The 21,455-nt window shown below is 38.3% G+C and overlaps 1 protein-coding gene across 3 annotated transcripts in view; it reads left to right on the top strand.

Moving 5' to 3' along the window:
- The window catches only part of Itprid2 (ITPR interacting domain containing 2), a 38,125-nt gene extending 17,285 nt beyond the window's left edge, over nucleotides 1–20,840 (top strand). Inside the window, exons 10-18 of one of the 3 annotated variants that reach the window (XM_090342520.1) lie at nucleotides 870–958; nucleotides 1,750–2,949; nucleotides 4,896–4,973; nucleotides 5,052–5,179; nucleotides 5,574–5,724; nucleotides 7,068–7,133; nucleotides 7,948–8,403; nucleotides 18,600–18,713; nucleotides 19,720–20,840. In XM_090342520.1, the coding sequence (XP_090198646.1) occupies nucleotides 870–958; nucleotides 1,750–2,949; nucleotides 4,896–4,973; nucleotides 5,052–5,179; nucleotides 5,574–5,724; nucleotides 7,068–7,133; nucleotides 7,948–8,403; nucleotides 18,600–18,704 (2,273 nt within the window). In that variant the 3' untranslated portion in view covers nucleotides 18,705–18,713; nucleotides 19,720–20,840. Of the gene's footprint in view, nucleotides 1–869; nucleotides 959–1,749; nucleotides 2,950–4,895; nucleotides 4,974–5,051; nucleotides 5,180–5,573; nucleotides 5,725–7,067; nucleotides 7,134–7,947; nucleotides 8,404–18,599; nucleotides 18,718–19,719 lie in introns of all 3 variants that reach the window. The other 2 variants (XM_090342521.1, XM_090342519.1) reach the window with 2 other exon arrangements.
- Nucleotides 20,841–21,455: the final 615 nt, after the last annotated feature.

Here is a 21,455-nt window from a genome sequence, read left to right as displayed (position 1 = left end):
TGATTTCTTGTATGTCACTATACAATCTTACTGATAACACAGTAACATTGCAGGACTATATTAAATTTCTAATAGAAAATGATTACTACATTCCATATTAAGTCTAGGGCTAGAGTAGCATGTAGTTTCAAATCAGGTGAACTCTTAACTGACTTGACATCTTAGTCATGTTTCTTAGTTCATTATTGTAGTTTGACCTTAAAGGGATGTGACTTTGGGAGGACATTTTTTTTCTTAGCCTGTTGCTTTTGAGTTTAGTGGCAGAAAAGTAGAGGATTTTATAAGAGTAACAATGTTAAGTATCGATCAAGTTAGTTTGGCTTTTAGGCAGTTGATATGAGAATTGTTTCATAACAAAAACATTTGTCTCATTTGTAACATCAGAGATGTTTAAGTGGCTCTGTGTTTTAAAATATTTAGTTTATTGGTCTTAATTTTATTCTTATTTTCTTAGTAGGAAGATGCATAAGCAAGCATACATATAAGATATACATTCTATATTTAAATTCCTAATTTCACTTCCTAAATATCTTTATAAATTCTCATAATGTAGATAGATGGTCTATTTTGAAACTTCTGTTTATTAAGACAGTCTTTTATTTCAGCAAATGTTCCTCTAAGGATAAGACAATAATTGGATTTGTCAAGATACATTATAATTAGAGTTTAATTAACATCTGGATGTGACAGAAAAATATGATCCAGTTTCTGTTGGAACATGTTACTTCCTAAACATTGAAGACTGCATTATAGAAGCAGTGCTTACTTTCTAAAAAGGAATGAGTGTTAGGTATCTTCTGTCTACTGGGAATGATAACGGTCATGTTCCTGGTCTCCTCAAAGCCTTGCTTTGTGGTCTTCATCAACAGATCATCTGTTACGCACTGCAAGCCAGCACTCAGACAGCAGTGGCTTCGCAGAAGATCCCACAGACTGCCTCTCCCTGAATCACCTCCAGGTAAAACTTCTGCCACCCTAGACACTGTGTTCAAGTAACTTTCAGGAGTCGGTCTAACTTAACTTTTATTTTTCAGATAACAAGCCTGAAACTTGTGCAGCACAGATGTTACCTAATACTTTCGACTGCAGATATTAGGTTTCATTAATTTTTCACGTTTCTTCACAGAATATTTTTAGTAAGGTTCTCCCTAACTTGGGATCCTCAGTGAAATTATGTTGATCATAACTGTGTTTGTGAGCCAATGGCTCACACATATAATCCTAGCTACTAGAAGGCTGAGATCTGAGGATGGAAGTCAGCGCCATTCTAGTCCTATAAATCCTAGAGGCTCCTCTCCAGCAGCAGAAACGAAGGCCAGAAGTGGAGACATGAGTCGAATGATAGAGCTTCAGTGATGAGTAGATTTAGTCAAGCTAGAATGTAAGAATCTGAGTTCAAATCTTAGAGGAGGTAGAGAAAAGAAAGGAAACAAAAGAGCATGGTTTCCTTTTGGAATGGAGGGGAGGTAGTGTCAGGTGGGGATCAGAGATAAGCTTTTGTAGGTATAAGAGAGCAGTCCATTTTCTCTGTAAGTCTGCTTGGAAGGAGAAAAAGAGGGTGTCAAAGAGAGTTTAAGGAAAAGAACAGTCTGAAATAATCTTTCGTGAGTAGGATGGGGGGGATCATGGTAGTTCAGAGACAGTGAAAAGGATTCTGGCTGTCTCCAGGAGCACAGCCATGGAAGTGGATAGTGAAAATCACGGGTGCTGACTTTTATCTTCAGCCTTCCACCTGTTCTCCTTTTGCAGGTCCACGAGTCCCTGCAAGCTATGGGGAGTAGTGCTGACAGTTGTGACAGTGAGACCACAGTCACATCATTTGGTGAAGAGCATGTTACTCCAACAGCACAAGACCAGCCTTACTTCAATGAGTCAGAAGAGGAATCTGTCACCCCTCTTCAGAAGGGGAGAGCAAAAGCAGCACTGGTTACTGACGAAAGAAGGTCAGAGGGGCAAGCACTCCCTGAGGGCGAGACCGTGGAACACACAGGAGACAAACAGCCCGCCTGTAATACAAGCGCGCCAATTCCTGAAATTACTGAAGTAGATGAGGATTTGTCTCTAGCACATGGAGATCTGAAGGAAGGAGGCGGGGAAAGTGATGTGGACAAAGGCAGCGAGTGTGAGTTTGCCCAGTATACCACACACCATATTCTGAAGTCACTGGCTTCTATTGAATCTAAATGTAGTGACGTGAGCTCTGATGACACAAACAGACTGCCCTCTTCTGTGGATAGAGTTAATATAGCCTTGCAAAGAGCGCAAATGAAAGTCTGCAGTCTGTCTAATCAAAGAGTTGGGCGTAGCCTGATCAAATCTAAAGATTTGTTAAAACAAAGGTACTTACTTGCAAAAGCTGGCTATCCTCTGCGAAGGTCTCAGTCTTTACCAACCACTCTACTAAGCCCTGTAAGGGTTGTGTCCTCTGTCAATGTCCGGCTGTCTCCAGGAAAAGAGACGAGATGCAGCCCGCCTTCCTTCACCTACAAGTACACCCCAGAAGAAGAGCAGGAATTGGAGAGAGGAGTCACTGAGCATGATGGCCAGTCTTTAGTCAAATCCACTATTTTCATCTCTCCATCGCCTGGGAAGAAAGAAGATCCGCAGAGTGAAGACGCCCAGTTGGAGGAAGGCCTCCCCAGAAAGACGGCTTGTCCATGGCTGGCCCCAGGACCAATATCTCAGTCCCTGTGCTCCCTGCACTCTGTGCCCTCTGAGTGGCAGGAGCGGCCGCTGTGTGAGCACATGAGAACTCTGAGCACTCATAGCGTTCCCAGCATAGCCGGTGCCACGTGTACTGCCTTCGCCTCCCCGTCCGGGTGTCCTTACTCCCATAGACATGCAGCTTACCCATCCCAAACATGCTCCTCACAGCCTCCCTCCGCCTTAGAGATGCAGCTGCGACGGGTGCTGCACGACATTAGGAGCTCGCTGCAGAATCTGTCACAGGTAGGAGGAAAAGTGAGCCTTTTACAAGGGAGTGTCTTTTCATTCACCGAAGAGCCACCAGGCATAAGCTCCTCAACTTTTTTTCCTTCTGCTTCAGCTTTCCTCTACTTACCTTTCTCTTGTACTCTTCCCTTGTGTTTTGTGGGAAAGGATTAATTAACAGTGAAGAAAGGAAACTCTGCTCAGAATCTTCTTCCCTTCCTAGAAGATTTTGCTCCAAACACTTTTCTCCCTTTTTCAGTTTCTCCTTTACTGTCTTTTTCTTAGTCTAGAAATTGTAATTCCTATCTATTATTAAAAATGCCTTTCCTCTCAGAGTCCTTAATCCTTTTCTCTGCCATTTGGACATGCTGACCACCTCTTCCTTTTCTAAGTTTTCTCCCCATTGGCTTCAGTGGCACCATACTCTCCTGATTCTGCTCGTAGCTCTGTGACTAAGCTTTCCCCTTCACCTCCTGAACTCTGATGCTGGCTTCCTGGTACAGAATTAGTCTACTTCCATGAGTTCAGAGACTGAAACTTCTCCAAGAGAATCAGGTAAAGTGAATTTAAAATGCATGCTGTCTTTTTTTTTTTTTTTGCCAGTCCTGGGCTTGAGCTCAGGGCCTGAGCACTGTCCTTGGACTTTCTCAAGGCTAGAGCTCTACCACTTGAGTCTCGGCACCACTTCCGGCTTTTTTTTTTTTTAATGTATGTGGTATCAAGGAATTGAACCCGGGTCTTTGTGCATGCTAGACAAGCACTCTACCACTAGGCTAAACTCCCAGCCCCCGCTGTCTTTTATTCATTATGAAATGGTAGGAAGTCAGCCACTTTAGAGTATATTCAGAGAGTTGTGAATTCTTAAATCATAGTTAAGATATATCTTCTTTTAAACATGGATTTAATTTTTATGAGATTTATTTCCTAATGGTCTATACTCTAACCAGGGTATGTGAATTTCTCCCTTCTTAAGAACTGTTGTTGTAGCTGTGACTGCTACTAACCTTTTTTTCCGTGAGGATATAAGCCAGAGGCTTGACCACTTAGATTCCCTGTGCACCTTTTTACATTTGAAGATTTCTCAGCCTGGATGCCCTTCTAGTACCTCAGCTGATCCTTGCTCTGATGTAAATTTCAGTAAAACTAGATTTCGTCAGGGTTCTCAGAAGTTGTATATTGTTGAAGATCTGTACAGAGCACTTTATGATGTCCCCCACCTGTCTTCTGGGCTGTAAATAGTTGTAAACTCCTGGTAATCTCCCATGTCACTGTGTGTGTGTGTGTGTGTGTGTGTGTGTCTTCCCTCCCTTTCCTTCTCCCCCCTCTCCCTCCTTCTCCTTCCCTCCCTTTCTCCTTGTTCATTTTTCCCCACCTAGAATACCTACCTTAGCCTTTATTTGTTTGTATAACCAAGTCCTTAATCAGCTTGAATCACAACTATTAGCTAATCTGAATTTTTGCTTATTTCCATTAGAGCATCCATCCAGCTAATATTATTACCATTGTTATTTTTTTTTATTCCTGCGTGGTAAGAAAATTTATAGGCCTGGATGTCTCATATCTTTACTGGTTAAAGTAGTAACAAATAGCAGGTGGGCAGATATCTTAAGACTCTGAAAGGTGGTTACTTGCTTAGTTCTCCCGTCACATCCTGATGGTATTTGGAAGTACTTCTGTATTTTTGAGTTTCACTTCTGCTCTTCTACTTATCAAGGAAAGAACTGTCCAACATAGATAAGAGCAATATGTATTCCTTTTCCTTTTTCTCTCAAACCAATTAACTTGAACCTGCGATAGCACGGAGTAATAATAGGTAGCACTGGGGCGATTCCTTCTGCTCACAGTGTCAAGACTTGATGCGTACAATATGAAGACCTTAAATTCCTCCCTCACATCTGAGAAAACTTGGAGCTAAGTCATTTTTCTGTTGGCGTTTAATCCTGCTTTCCTTCCTTTGCTTGAAGTACCCTGTGATGAGAGGACCTGACCTGTCTGCTGCTCCATATAGCACTCCAAAGTCATCTGTTCTACCTCTTTATGAAGTAAGTTCCCCTTAAACCTGTGCATTGTCAAATGCTTTCTATAATCTAGAGGTATAATTTTTTCTCATTACATTCTAGAACACGTTCCAGGAGCTTCAAGTTATGAGGAGGAGCCTGAATTTGTTCAGAACACAAATGATGGATTTGGAGTTGGCAATGTTGCGTCAGCAAACTATGGTTTATCATCATATGACTGAGGAGGAAAGGTAAAAGTTCCTCGTTTCTTACATAACTTAGACTTTCTCCTTCAGAGGAACAGTTTTCAACTTGGACTTTTTAAAAATTTGGTTTGTACTGTATACTACAGTGTTTGCTTCAGAAACCAGTGTAGAGGAAAGTAGAGACTGAGGGTTTCACTAAGTCAAGTTTTATGCTAGTGCATTGAGGAAGAGCTTGGTTAAAGATGTTTTCTTGTGTGGCGGATGGTTAGAGGCCCAGGGGCCAAACCCGTTTTCTTACGATTGTGCCTCTTTCTGTTGTGTGAACTTGAAACTCTTATAATATATCTTGTGGTAGCTGATGGCGGTGGTATAAAGGCTTGTGAATGAGAACTCCCAGACAGCTTTTCTCAAACTTAAATGCCTGTCACTACACTGATAGATATGAAGTCGATCAGCTTCAGAGTTTGAGGAACTCTGTCCGAATGGAACTGCAGGACTTGGAACTGCAGATTGAGGAGCGTCTACTGGGCCAGGATGAGCATCTCCGAGCTGTGAGGGTACCTTCGTCCTACCACTCTGCAGCACTTGGGGTACGCCGCCTCGGGATGTGGGAATTTTCACTGGATTTGTTTATCGTGCTTAATGTAATTGACACCAGTGGTTTTAATGGTAATAGAAGTGAGCAGCTTTGTTTGTAGGAACTCTTCTACATGTCAGTTTTATTTACTAGTTGTGATGATTTTTTAAAAAATATTTAGTGTGTTCAGAAATAAAGGCAAATATAGAATTTCAGAGTTTTAGGAAGTATAATTATAATTAATTATGAGTAATGTAAATTGGAATCACTGTATGTGACCCCCCCCCCCCGTTGTGTCGTAGTAAATAACTCTTAAATTTTCTCTCTTTTTTTTTTTTTTTGCCAGTCCTGGGCTTGAGCTCAGGGCCTGAGCGCTGTCCTTGGACTTTCTCAAGGCTAGCACTCTACCACTTGAGCCTCAGCACCATTTCTGGCTTTTGTCTATGTATGTGGTACTAAGGAATCGAACCCGGGTCTTCGTGCATGCTAGGCAAGCACTTTAACCACTAGGCCAAACTCCCGGCCCCTTAAATTTTCTCTTTTAATTACTTTCCATTCTTAATGTTGCTGATGGTAGGGGTTGAACCTAGGGCCTCATGTATGCTGAGTTTTAAGCGTACCTCCAACCTCAGACTACACCTCTCACTCCTTATTCCTTATGTTTTTTTTTTAAGGACTCATATGAAGTCTTTTGATAGAAAGCATGCAATTAATGGAGATATATTAAAAAAATCATTTATCTAGTTGTGGCTATGCACTACCACAGTCTCAGAATTTGGAGGGTACAATGCTAGAGACCAATCTGAACTGGAGTACATAGTGAGACCCCTGTCTCAAAACACATGATCCTTATTTTATATCACTTTTCATTACTTTGGATGTTTTTCTCCATGAGATTTGAACTTCAACATTGTATTCTTAATTATGTCAATCTTTTTCAAGTTGTGGACTGTTACTTTTAGTTTTGTTAGTTTCACATGTTTGGTTTTGTAGAATACATGTATATGTGCATATACAGTACATGTGTAGAACATATATGCAAGTGTACTGTATATAGACACATGTGGTGGAATAAGAGTGTATGTACACACACAACTAGTAGTCTATATAATTAATTGGTATGTTTTTCTGTACTTCAGTACATCATTCTTAAAAGTAAATCAGAATATCTTGTGTTTACTCTGTGGTCTCAAATCTCCATCACATCAACACCTTTTACACCATTTCATAATAGCTGAACAGGACCTTTGTGACATGAAGTGCTGTTTCAGGGCAAGCCAGTTAATTTATTATAGAACACTTGCAGTTTGAGGATACACGTCCCCTGTAAGCATGTCTGTGTTCTTACCTTCGCAGGGAATGTGCGGCAGTAGGAGTGCTGATAACTTGTCCTGCACTTCTCCCCTGAATGTAATGGAACCAGTAAGCCTCTTCTCTTAATTCACTGGGGAAGGGAATGATACCCATCTCAGAAATGGGCAGTTCTAGTTAGGTAAAATAAAGGATTTTTAATAGAATTTAATACACTAACTCAATTAAAAGATTGCTATAGCCAGATTCCAGTGGCTCACACCTGTAATCCTAGCTACAATCAGGAAGGTGAGATCTGAAGATCGTGTTTGAAAGTATGTCTCAAGTGGTAATATGCCATCCTTCAGCAGACAAACCTAAGCAATATTACAAGGCTCTGCTTTCAAGTCCCTATACAGCAAGATGGGTGGACAGTAAGATAACCACTTCTGAAGTTTGTAGACTACTACAGTGTAAGCTTAATTGCAATACTGATTTATCTTTATTTCCTAAAGGAAGAGGAGATAATAGGTTGTGCTACAAGTATATTTTGTACTCCAGAGGAAATTCAGTGCTAAATCCTTTAGATAGGTTCTGTGCATTTTGGGCAAAATGTCTGATATTTATTAAAAACTTAAATTCGTTATTCGAGGGCAAAGAATTATGAATACTTACTTATTCTATTAGTTTCTCTTTCTTCCAAGCAATATGGGCACTTATGTGGTAACAAGTAAACCTGCATTCCACTGTTTGTTTTACTTATCCATTTTATAGCTTGAGCTTCTTCTGAATTTAAATCTATTGCTTTTGTAGAGACGATTGCCTAGTTACTAAGTTAATGAAATAGACTTTTGGCATTAATAACAGCTAGGAACTTAACCCATGCTTTGTTACTTCAAATCTTAATTCCAAAAGATAAGACTAACAATGTTTATCTGACCTGTAGGTCACTGAACTGATGCAAGAACAGTCATACCTGAAGTCTGAATTGGGTTTGGGAATGAGGGAAATGGGATTCGAAATTCCTCCTGGAGAAAGCTCAGAATCGGTTTTTTCCCAAGCAACATCAGAATCATCTTCTGTATGTTCCAGTCCCTCTCATGCCAACAGAAGAACTGGAGTACCTTCTGGGAGCAAACCTAGGGCCCACGTAGTAGCCAGGAAGAAAGTGTTCCGAGCATCCGTGGCTCTGACCCCAACCGCTCCTTCTAGAACAGGCTCTGTGCATACGCCTCCTGATGTGGAAAGTTCTGAGGATGTTGGAGCAGCTGAAGAAGGCTCATATTTTGTAGCACCTAACTCCAAGTTAGAAGAAAGTCAAGGGACTGTCCCACCAGGGCTAGCTGCTGAGGAAACGCATAGGAATGTGGAGGAAGATGAGTTGCAGCAAGTCATACGGGAGGTGAGTAATATCTGCGTTTACCTCATTTGCACAGGTGTTACAGAAGATCGGGTCTGAACATCAGTTATTTATAAGATCCTTTGGTACACGGTACTTAGTAATTTTCAGAGAGCTTTCAGAATAATTTCCCATTGACGTATTTCTTATCTGTTGATGTGTTTGTAATGGCACTTTTGCAAATTTCATCCTTCTCTATAGAAATAATTGCAACACTGTGATGAAAAAGGTGTTCGTGAAGTTTGAAATAGATAAATATGTGACAAACTGTATGAACCTCTTATGTCCACATATGTAGAATGAGGATTACAATTTATAGTTTGTATCTTTTCCAAGTTTGAAAGCTATATTTATAATTCCAATTGGCCTGCGAAAATGGTGATAGGATGTTAGTAAGTTTAAAGAACTTAACTTATTTACTTTGGTAGTATGGAAGTTTTATGACTTGATAAAATACTATCTGAAAAAATAGTGTACCCTGGATGTTAACAGCATAGAAGCATTAACCACAATTAGATATGAAAAGGACTATAATAAATTACTGAAAGCTAGTAGTCAGTGTAGGTTAATAAGTTAAATGTGTAAAGTTGCTGTTTGTGTTTGCCAGTGTTTATATCACTGTGACTTAGATACCTGAGTAAAACATCCTAAGGGAAGGAAGGTTTATTTTGGCTTGTGGTTTCAGAGTTTTCAGTTCATAGTCATGTAACTCCACTATTTCTGGGCCTATGGTGAGGTTGAGAGCATGGTGCAGCAGGCATGCCAACCTATGGTACAGGTAAGCAGAAGGGAAACAGGGAAGAAGGGACAACACATAGCTTTGAGAATATGCCCTCAGGTACCCACCTCTTCCAACTAAGTTCCACCTCCCTGAGTTTCTATCATCTCTCAGTAGCCTGAGAAATCATTCACTCATCAAAGAGTTACCATAGAATTAAAATCACAGATCCTGGGCTCTAGTCACTTCCCAGAAGTCTGATCTCTGACAAAAGAATATTAAGTATTGAAGCCAAGCCCTCAGCATATGAGCCTTTCAGACATACTTCAAATCTTAACCATAACACTATTTTGGGACTGAGTTCAGTTAATAAGAAGTAATACTATATATCATTGTTAAAAGTAGAGCTTTTCAGATAACTGATAGCTTTTTCACCTCTTCTCAAATAACACTCTTCTGATTTCAAAACTAGTGAGTCCCAGGATTAAATGATTCATGTTGATTTTATTACCATTCTATTTCATTACCTTAAGAATTCTTTAGAGTAAGCACCAGACTTTGGTGGCTCACACCTGTTATACCTATACCTACTCAGGAGAGTGAGATCCAGTAGGGATCTTGATTTGAATCCATTCTAGGCAGAAAAATCTAAGCAATTCTTATGTCCAGTTCACTAGTAAAAAAAAAAAAGCCAGAGGTGGAGGTATTGATAAAGTGGTAGCCTTAAATAATAAAGCCAAGGAAGACTTTGAGGTTCTGAGTTCAACCATTGGTACTGACTCAAAAAAAAAATAAAGCTAGAAATAGTAATGGGACTCAAGTGGTGGAATGCCAGTCTTGAGTGAAAAAAAGCCAAAGGAGACCTTGAGGCACTGTGATTGGGGGGAAAGAGGTCACAGTCTGGAGTATTCACAATTATTCCATGGAGTTTTTTTTTTCCAACTAAAGTAGTAACACTCCTGATAAAACTCCATTCATTAAAAAGCATATCCTATAAGGACACCTGCACAGCCAATTTCATCGCTGCACTATCCACAATAGCCAAGCGATAGAAACAACTCAGATGCCCCTACAGATGAATGGATACAAAAAATGTGGTACATATATACAATGGAATTCTACATAGCCAACAGACAAGATAAAATAATGGCAACCGCTGGGAAGTAAATAAAACTACAGCAAATCTAGTTTTATTGAGTGAGATAAGCCAAGATTAAAAGAACAAAAGGTGCATGGTCTCCTTGATATGTAGATACTGGATCGAAACAGTACAGAGCTATGACTCAATACTCAGATCATTGACTTGATCTTGGAGATATAAATATAACTACATAGACATAAAAATCTATGATGGAATATATACTCTATAGAGATTATATAGATCGATCTGTGTCTGTGACATACAAACTCTTGGCTTAATTTTAATTTTGTTTTTAAATTAATGTGCCAATAATTGCATATAGAGATTCCATTCTTGAATACTTATTTGTTAAACTTGACATTTGAAATACGATATAAAAATCAGTATTAATAAAATCTTAAAATAATATCCTATACATTGAAAAAGGCAAAAGATTTGTATGGTCTGAAGAGAAACCAGAGTATACATCCTATGCATTGAAAAGCCATCATTGCAGAGGCTTGAACTGTAACTCAGCGTCAGGGCATATGTACTACGTGTGAAGTACTTTAGATAATTCATTGTGTTCTTAGCACTGCTAAAACAAAAGCAGAAAAAACCCTCACTTTGTAAATTGATAAATGAAAAATACATATATATATAAAAACAACATCCTAAAGCTTAAAATTGATTAGGAATGTGAACAAGACACCTTAAGAGACAAACATCTTAGCAGAAAAACGTCTTAGCAGGCCTATTAGATGGTTTTACGCAAGACGGATGCTGCTCAGTGGTAAAGTGCCTGCCTACTATGTTCAGGCTCTGCACTGAAACTTCACAGAAAAAGAAACTAATACTGCTGGCCAGGCACCTGTGGCTAACACCTGTAATCGTAGCTACTTGGGAGGCTGGCATCTGAGGATCGTGGTTCAGAGCCACTTACAAAAGTCCTTGAGACTCTCTCTCCAGTTAACCACCAGAAAACTGGAACTGGTGCTATGGCTCAAAGTGGTAGAATGCTAGACTTGAGCTGAAGAGCTCAGGGACAGGGTCCAGACCCTGAGTTTTTAGCCCTAAGACTGAAAAACAAAAAGAAAGAAAGAGAGAGAGAGAGAAAAGAAAGAGAGAGAGGGAGGGAAGAAGGGAGGGAGGGAGGGAAAAAGAGAAAAAGAAATACTACTGTTTGATGAAAAGTATGGTGTATATGCCTTCATCCCAGTTCTCCAGACTGAGGCAGAAACATTCCAAGTTCAAAGGTAGCCCAGACTACAGATCTAGGACCATTTCTTTTTTTTCATTAAGGTCTATACAAATGTTCCAGAATGTGAGAACTGCAATATTTCTGGTACAAAGCATTCAGATTCCCAGTCCTTGAGAAGTGTTTAAGAACTAGGAATTTAGGAGAAATTAAAATGAAACAGGGAAATCGGAATCATTGGCTCTGTTTCTTTAAACTGTATTTCCAATGTAATTAGTGATATGACTTAGTGTATTAGAAATCAATTTGAAATGTAGAATGAACATTTAATGGCAATAGGTCATAAATGGTGGTGGCAGGCCAGAAAATTCCCTCTAATGGGCTCTTGACATTCACCTTGAATCCACAGGTCAGCTCATGTGTGTAAGATGCCCTTACTTATGGCCGCGTGACAGAAGCTTAGGAAGTACCTTTAAGTACAATTTGCTTTGCATATACAGATGATAGATGTGTTCCTGAAAATCTCTGTGCATATATTGCACTTTTCTTCTTCCTACAGAGGGAAGATAGGTTTTGGTAACGGAGGAAGTAGGTTTTAAACTAACTTTTGTTTTTGTTTTCATAAAAGAAATGTGATATTTTTGTTACTGTCTTTGTTTTGGAAGTTTTCTTGGAAGCCTGTCTTTAAGTTGCTCTTTGGCACAAGTACTCTCTTGAGTCCTTCTCTTTGTAAGTGTAAATGGCCAGACATAGGCTGTAAGTAATTTCATAGGACTAAAGCATCACTTTAGACCAGACATTGATTCTCTAGCCAATAGAGCAGACCTTAGAGAAAGTTATTTGTTCCCATTATGATGGCTGGGTCTTAGAGAGATTAATCATTTATAAAAACTTCCCATTAAATATGAAAGATGTTATACTTTATAGACATTTTTGGCACACAAGGCAAATGTTCTAAGATTTTTATTTTTTTTTTAGAATTTGTTACTAAATCTGTTAAGTAGAAACTGCTCTGTTCATATGTGGCCCATAGTAGGAGGCTTAACATTTAGTCTTACTGTCTGCAAAGGAGGACTTTACAAGCAAAATACATAGTTCAAACAAGGCAGAGAGATTTACTTAAGAAAACAAATTACTGCTAGTAGTCCAGTGCTGGTTATAATTAAAAATATAATTAGTTAATAGCTCAGTTTCAGTATTTTTTATTATGAAGTTTATTGATAAAATATTTAAAACTCGAATTAGTCTTTATTCCTTTTTTTCTAATTGGTAGTCTTTTTACTTAAATGAGCACGTATCTACTATAAATATAATTAAATTTAATTCTGTTTTTCGAGTAAATTCTGACCTTCTGGCCCCATTAACACAAAACTCTATTCAGAAAGCAAGATTAAATCTTGCATTGAACAGTTGTGGGTGAGGATTAAGCATGTTTGTCAAGCACTCTCAGGGAAGTTTCCTTACTGCACTTATAAGTGCATGAAAACAATGACATCTGTCACCCCTTTGTCCCCTGTAAGGCTTCTAAGAAGAGTATTTTCTTTGTGATCTGTTAATAGAGTAGAATTTATCTTTGGACCAAAGGCATTAAACAAAGTTCTTTCTAACAAAATAGCACACAGTTTTGCTTCAGTCAGATTAAAGATACATCTTTTTCTGCCAAGATTGAATAGGGAAAAAAGTCCTATTTTAAGTCATCCCAAGATAGCACCCAGGCCCTGAGTTCAAGCCCCATGACTAGGAAAAAAAAAAGTCATCCCAAGTCATCTGTAATGCATCTGGTCCGTGCCTGTAAACCTGTAAACCACTCCCCCCATCCCCCTCCCCTCCTCTCTCTCCCTCCTCCTCCCCTCCCTCTCTCCCCCTCCCCTTTCCCTCTCTCTTACCCCCTCTTCTCCCTCCCCCCTTCTGTCTCTCTCTCTGTCTGTCTCTCTCTGTCTGTCTCTCTCTCTCTCTCTCTCTCTCTCTCTCTCTCTCTCTCTCTCTCTCTCTCTCTCTCTCTCTCTCTCCTCTTTCTCTTTCTCCCTCTCTCCCTCTCCTCCCCCTCTCCTCCCCTCAAAGTACTGGGACTTGAATTCAGGGCCCAATACTCTCCTTTGGCTTCTTCTGCTGGTACTTCTTTTAGCTGGCACTCTTGTCATTTGTACCATACTTGTAGGCAAATTTTATGCAAAACTTGGTCCTTCAGATTTCAGCTCCTTAGTAGCTAGGTTTACTAGTTTAAGCCACCTGTATCTCACTTATTTTATTTTCATTTTTTTGGGGGGTGATGGTTATGGAGCTTGAACTCTGGGCCTAAGCGTTGGCCCTGAGCTCTTCAGCTCAAGGCTATTGCCCTATCCTTTGAGCCATGGCTCCATTTCCCATTTTCTAGTGGTTAATTGGAGATAAGAGTCTCAGGTTCAATAATGCCCGGCCTGACTTTGGATCTTGATCCTCAGATCTCAGCCTCCTGAGTAGCAGGAGGTGTGAGCCACCTTGCCCAGCTTACTTGTTTATTTTTTAATGTGTGTTTTTGTATAAATAAGTGATGTAATCAAATGAACTAGTGCCCCTAGAAGCAAATTTAACAAAATTAAATGTGAGAGAATAGTATAAATCATCACATATCCTATTTTCATTGAAGTTCTTGTGATTTACATCTCACTATATCTGGAATGTTTTACACATGTACTTTGGTTAAAAATAATAGCTTGTCATGTATTGAAATACTATTGAAATTTCACTTAGAAATCACTTGCAGTAGTGGCTGTGCTGTGGGAGACACTCAGTAGACGCATGGTACACACTTGACACTGCATTCCATGTGTGTGGCCAGTTGTTCACTTAGTCTGAGGGAGCTAGACTTCAGCCTAATCCCCTGGGAGGAACTGCGCATCCTCTCTTGCTGCTCAGACTACCTAGTTTCTCACTTGTATCCCTCCAGTTTCTTGGTAGTATGGGAGACTTGAGAATTAGAAAAGAGAGAATAGGCACCTGTAATATTAACTTGTCTGTATATTTTTGTTAAAATAAAATTTAAAAGGCATTTTGTCCTTTTTTTTACATTAGTTTGCATCTAGTTTTTTCACTTTCTGTGTGTATTGTCATCTCTCCCACTCTTGCGTTCTTATTCCTCTTTTCAGACACGGCATGCTCAAATCTATTGATAAGATCTAATCTTTCCCTAAAGTAGTCCACTGCACAATTTCCACTTGATCTTCTGTTTGCACTTCCTTCTACTTAGAAGGAACTGGCTTGTCAGTCAGTCTTCAGTCTACCTCTCCTCTCTCTCACAATTTTTAAAAAATTGGTTTTGTAATGGTGGTATACAGAGGAGTTACATTTATATGAGTCAGGTGATAAGTACATTTCTTTTTGAACAGTGTCCTCTGTTACCTTGTTTTTCTCTTCTGTTCCCCCTTTTCCACAACTTATAGAGTTCATTCTCAGCTTAGTGTCTTGCAGATATCACTGCTGCATTTGTTCACTCCTTGCCCCATCATTTCTGTGCTTCCCTTTCCCCTTTCCAAAACAGATAAACTTACACACAAGATAGATGGTACAGAAATAAAAAATGGCGACAAAGGAAAAAAGAAACCCGAGAAGCAAAATAGCATAATACTTGTTTCCATTTCTTAGAGTTCATTTCAGGAAGCATGATTTAAATGACCATGTGCCCATAGCTGTTGAATCTTGAATCTTATGATCCTTTCCTAAGAATAATATCCTCCTTCCGTCTCATTGTGTGAGTGTCTAGAGTCCTGTATATTTTATCATATCCAATTGTATTTTTTTGTCTTTTACCATCCAGTGGGTTTACTTGTAGATTTATAGGCACTTCTGGTTACAACAAATGAGGGAAACCATGCAGTGTCTATGTTTCTTTGGGTCTGGCTTACTTCACTTAATAAAGTTTTTTTCTAGTCTTTACATTTCCTTATAAATGGTACAATATTCCTCCTCAAGGAAGCATAGAATTCCATCGTGTATATACATATCTTCTTGACCCATTTGTTTGCTGAGAGGCATATGGAGTGATTCCATATCTTGGCTATGGTAAAAAAAAATGCTGCAGTGAACACGATAGTTCTGGTAGCTTTCCTGTAGTCTTGATTGTATTCTGTGGGATAAATGCTTAGGAGTGGAATTGCGAGGTCATAGGGGAGCTCTATGTTTAATCTTTTGAGGAATCACCATACTGCTTTCCAGAGTGGTTAAACAAGTTGACACTCCCACCAACAGTGTAGTAGAGTTCTCTTTTGGCCATATCCCTGCCAGCATTTGTTATTGTTAGTTTTCTTGATAATGGCCATTCTAACTGGGATGAAGTTGAAATCCCAATATTGTTTTGATTTGCATTTTTTATGACCAGAGATGTTGAGCATTTCTTCGTGTGTCTATTAGCCATTCTTACTTCTTCTTGTGAGAAGTCACTCTTTATGACTTTAGCCCATTTATTAATTTTGTTTTTATGTCTTTGAGGGCTTAGGGAAGGATTTAATTTTTTTAGTATATCTTGAGTATTGAGTATATTTTGAATATATCTTAAGTATATGTTAGATACATGTTAGATACGAGGGCCTTGTCTAATGCATAGGGCATAGCTAGCAAGATAAGTAGAAAGCCTACAGAATGGGAGAGGATGTTTTTTTCTTCTTCTTCTTTTTTTTTTTTTGTCTTGGGGCTTGAATTCTGGGCTTGGGTGCTGTCCCTAGGCTCTTCAGCTCAAGGCTATCACCCTACCCCCTTGAGCCCTTGAGTGGATAATTGGAGATAGGAGTCTTGTGGACTTTTGTGCCCCAACTGGCTTTGAACCTTGATCCTCAGATCTCAGCCTCCTGAATAGCTAAGGATTACAGATGTGAGCCACCACACCTGAGTTGGAAGAGGATTTTTGTGTGTGTGTGTGGGGGGGGGGTCATAGGGCTTGAACTAGGCCTGCTGTCCCTGAGCTCTTCAGAGCAAGGCTACCGCCCTACCTTTGAGCCCAACTCCACTTTCCGTCTTCTGGAAGTTAATTGGAGATAAGAGTCTCCAATCCTTTTGTGCCTGGGCTGGCTTTGACCTCAACCCTCAGATCTCAGCCTCCTGAGCAGCTAGGATTACAGGTGTGAACCACAGTGCCAGGCTTTGGGAGAGGTTATTTTCCTCGGAATGCTTTTGTGTGAATTTTTTTGTTTGTTTCTTCATTGTCATATGAAATAGTTTTCATGAACTACAAGTTAGACATTTTCTGAGAATTCTCATTTTTTATAATATATACTGGTCTCCCATTTTCAAAATTTAAAATTTATTCTGTTCATATTTCATTAGTGAATGAATAAAGTTCCTTTAATATTTTGTGAGACAAGATTCATTTCATTTGTATTTGAAGTATAACTTGTTTAGAGGCAGAGATTCTTTCTGTGTTTTGGTTTGTTTTTTGGTCGCTGTTTTCAGTTTTGCTTCGTTCCCCATGGTGGACTCAACTCTAGGCCTTAAATGATCTTCTCATCTCTGCCTTCTATGAGGTGGCTGAGCTCTTAGAGAATCTGTTATATTGCTTTATACTGGTAATATCTGTGTTCCTGAAAAGTGGGACATTTATGTTTTGTGAAGAATACTTTTTGGGGGCCAGGAGTTTGGCCTAGTGGTAGTGTTTTTGCCTAGCATGCATGAAGACCCAGGTTCAGTTCCTCGGTACTACATTCATAGAAAAAAAGCCAGAAGTGGTGTTGAGGCACAAGTGGTAGAGCTCTAGTCTTAAGAAAGTCCAAGGACAGAGCTGAAGCCCTGAGCTCAAGCCCAGGACTGGCCAGGAAAAAAAAAAGAATACTACTTTTTGGTTAGTAGAGAATATTTTTTTGGCAAGTTTGTGCTTTGAATGATAAAGAATATAGAAATATAATAAAGTCATGTTGCCTTGACAATTCACTATAAGGTTTGACATATCCTTCTTGTGAATGAGGATTAGCTGTAATTCTGTTCCACACATGGTGTTTGTGCTTCTGTGCCCTGGCAGAAGGATTCTGGTTCCCTGTTTGCGTCTAACATATTTGTTTAAAAATGAATCTAAAGTGCTATAGACTTCAAAAACGTGTATCAATAGAAGTTAAGATGATGATGAGCTTATATTTATTGAAATACATGTACTTATGGTTGGTTGATAGCTAAAGAACATTATGTTTCTATGAGCAACTGTACAAATTTTGTGTACTAGTTTTGTATCAGAGATTAATACAGAGCCATTTTTGGCAAGATTTCACTTGAGATGTGCTCAAGATGTACTTAAGAGCATTTTAGGAAATAGAGCAGGCTGACAGGAAACGAGAAACAGAATTTTTTAAAGCTGGTTGAGAGTGTCCTAAGTGCTAATTTGGGAGCACATTATTAGTTTCCTTTGGGAAATACACATTTAAAACTTTTCACCAAAGGCTATTTGGAGGCCATGCTGTATCATTAAAGAGAAAAGGGGAGGGGTAGGCATATATAGTTCTCAAACATGGGGAGAAGAAATTCCTAATCACAGTCCTTTCTCAGCAATAAAGTGAGATGTACATCCTATCTGGAAACTAGACAAGCCATCACACTTTAGAGTTTCTCTTTGGAGTTTATAGTTGTTTTGAGACCATTTTTCATGTTTAAATGAGTTTTAGCAAATAATAATTTCCTCTTTCTATTCAAAATGAATGTTATGTTAGAAAAGGTATCTTGAGATTTCTTTTGATTCTAAAAGGCATCATTTTGCTCTTTTTTTGTTTTTGTTTTTATTTTAGCAGTTAAGAACCATCCTGCCAACCACTTTACAAAGGGAGACATGAGTAAAAATCATCAAAAGGGACCTCACATTTAGCTAGCCACTCCTTGCAGGTGACTTTTTGTCATGAAGTAAATTATTTACCAGAAGTTGTTCAATCTGCACAAAATAATGCTTTATGGTGGTCTCGCCCTAGAAGCTGTACTGTGTTATAATGCAGTTTGTTGACGTAGCTAAGCCAGACCTTACAGTGCGTCTGGATTTGAGGAGAGATATATGGATTTAATTTCTATTCTTCTTGTGTTACTCGAACAGTCACATGAAGGTTATACATTTCTCTGGCTTAGCTGATTTAGGTGATAAATGATGCGCATGGTTTTCTGAAAATAGAAAAAAAGTGGATTATAGTGATTGTTAAAGGCATATTTTCCTCTTCCTGTTACAGATTAAAGAATCCATTGTTGGGGAAATTCGACGGGAAATAGTAAGCGGACTTCTAGCAGCAGTATCTTCAAGTAAAGCATCTAATTCTAAGCAAGATAGTCATTAAATGGAACTTGTAGGTAAATTTGTCCATTTTCTTTTGCTTTGCTAAGTATAAAAGAGCATTTGGTTTTCTTGCTTCTTAATTCTGTTTATTTAGTGAATTTGTTTTACAATATGTACAGTGTCATTCAAGAATGTGAGGTGTTCATACAACTCCATTTAAAGCATAAGAAAGTCAAAAACATCCATAGAATTATCTAAGATTTTCATTGAAATTTCATAGTAGTAAGTAAACACTTAGCTCAGGTGTTTAGACCTAAACTTTCTTTGATCTCATTGGTTATAATGGTATTCCAGGTGTACAATTGGTGAAATAAGATTGTGAAAATCAGTTTCTTGGTACCTTTTAAAATCACTTTCAGGTTTTAAAGAAATAGATCACTGACATCTAATGCCAATCATCATCTATTTATTTAATTTGTGATTTTCTTCCCTAAATTAATTTTACCATATCTCAGCTTTAAATTATGTCTTAATAATATTTTACTAGATCTAAAGATACCTACTTGATATAATGTATATGAGAAATAAAAATGTAATTTAAAAGTGTGATGTGTTAGCAATGGAAAATAGGAAAGAATTATAATAAACTATATCATAAAACAGGTAATAAGATCTCTTTTTAAAAGCTAAGGATAAGGTGCCAGGAGTGTAGCCTAGTGGTAGAATGCTTGCCTTCCATGCATGAAGCCCTGGGTTTAATTCCTCAGTATCACATACACAGAAAAAGCCAGAAGTGGCTCTGTGGTTCAAGTGGTAAAGTGCCTTAAGCGAAAAGTGTCCAAGGACAGTGCCCTGAGTTCAAGCCCCAGAACTGGAAGAAGAAGAAAAAGAAAAAGCTAAGAATAAAAGAACTAACTGAAGGAGATGTATAGCAACTACAAGAAGGTCCTGTTTTATGTATCACACACACACAAACACACGTGTGTAAATACACACTACCACGTTATTCCTATTTTAAAGATTTTAAGGGTACTGCTTAAAAGGAATTTAATGTTGATTTCTGTTTCCTTTTCAAGATTGGCGTGGATCCTCTTAGCTGTGTAATAGCGGAATTTCAGACGATGGTGGAGGTGTTATTTGAGCTTTGGAAGATACTTTCTGCTAAGCTGGGCTACTGAACACAGTTCCCAGTGTGCATTTCTTTGATGCATATCTTTTAAAGTGTGTATTCAAACTTAGGCACTTTGCTGACGATTGTTCTTTCCTAAACCATCAAAAGTGTATTAATTTGAAAAGCATAATATTTATTTGTATGTCAAATATTTCTAGTTGCTTCCCTATATAGAATCAATTATAAAACTTGAAGACTTCAGACATAGCCAGCTTATACATACCATTTCCTTCAGACTAGCTTCTTACCACACTGACCTCTGTGAGGTATGTACTGTGCAATAACTGATTCCTGTTTGAGAGCTTGAGGCCACCAATGATTAGCCCTCCACTGCTGTTAATGTTTGTCACTTCCAAGAAGTTATTCTGTTCTGTGGTAAAAATTGCTGTTAATTCTCCAGGATGCTACTAATAGCAGTAGGATAGAATTGTGTGAGGTTACCTTCAACTACTTAATGTTCTTACACTGTAAGCCTTGTTGCTTTATCCTAAACAAGTGGAATTTTATTATAGCTTACGTAGTGTTTTCTTTTGGAAATGTGCCTTATGTTCAACACTATATATTTTGAACTGTTGAAACTTCTTATAAGGAGATGTTTCTTCTGTCTTTTAGACTAACTAGTATTGTCACAATAATGGGCCCTATGACTTGAATGAATAGAACTGAATAAGCTGGTATTTGGCTATTTGAAATGGAAATATCTTAGGTTTGTTCTCTTCATATATAAATCATTTTCATTCACTTTTAACCAGTGAGAATTTTGTTATTAGGAAAGAAGGAGAATGGTTTCCTGCTAGGTTTTACATATGTCAAATAAATGTGTAAAGTAGCCACCAAATGTTATTAGAATTATTCTTTTAAGCTTATATAATTTTCAGCTCTATTATGTTTCTTTGTGTGTGAAACTTTAATAAAAATGGTTAATATGTTAAGTCTTCTTCAAAAAATATCTAAAAGGATTATAAATGTTTGAAGTATCACACAAAGGCTGATTTCTAAAAGAATATTAAAATAATAAAGTATTTATTTTGCCTAAAGTGTTGATGATTTCTTTTTTTGAACTACGACATGATCAATTTAGATTAGATCTAATGAAAGACAGGTAAGGTATGAAAGTAATTGCAACACAGAACCTACCATGTTGATACTCTTTTCTCTGGAATAGTTGAAAATGCAATGCAATCTAAGCCACCCTGTTAGGGTACACAGTGAAACATCTTAGCTAGTCTGTGATTAGAGAGGTTTTTTGTTTTTCCCAATCCTGGGCTTGAGCTCAGGGCCTGAGCAAGCACTGTCCTTGGATTTTCTCAAGGCTGGAGCTCCATCACTTGAGCCTCAGCACCACTTCTGGCTTTTTTCTATGTATGTGGTACTGAGGAATCAAACCTGGATCTTTGTACACTCTCCCACCAAGCTAAACCCCTGGCCCCTAAGGAGCTTTTTATCCAAAACAAAACATTCCTTAAAATATACTGTTAGACTCTATAAACAATGTTATTCAAACATCATTGTAATCTTTGTCTAATAATTCAGTAATGTAACCAGTTTTCTAACAGCAAACATATACAGCAAATACTCAGTATCAGTAGTAATATAGGCATCAACAATTACTGTCAGATTTTTATATACTTGTACAACACT

The sequence above is a fragment of the Megascapheus bottae genome, chromosome 12 (genome assembly GCF_031878675.1).
Source record: "Megascapheus bottae isolate mThoBot1 chromosome 12, mThoBot2.hap1, whole genome shotgun sequence".
Classification (NCBI taxonomy): Eukaryota; Metazoa; Chordata; class Mammalia; order Rodentia; family Geomyidae; genus Megascapheus; species Megascapheus bottae.
Note: the sequence above shows the minus strand (reverse complement) of the source record. Positions and strands in the feature narration are given on the sequence as shown.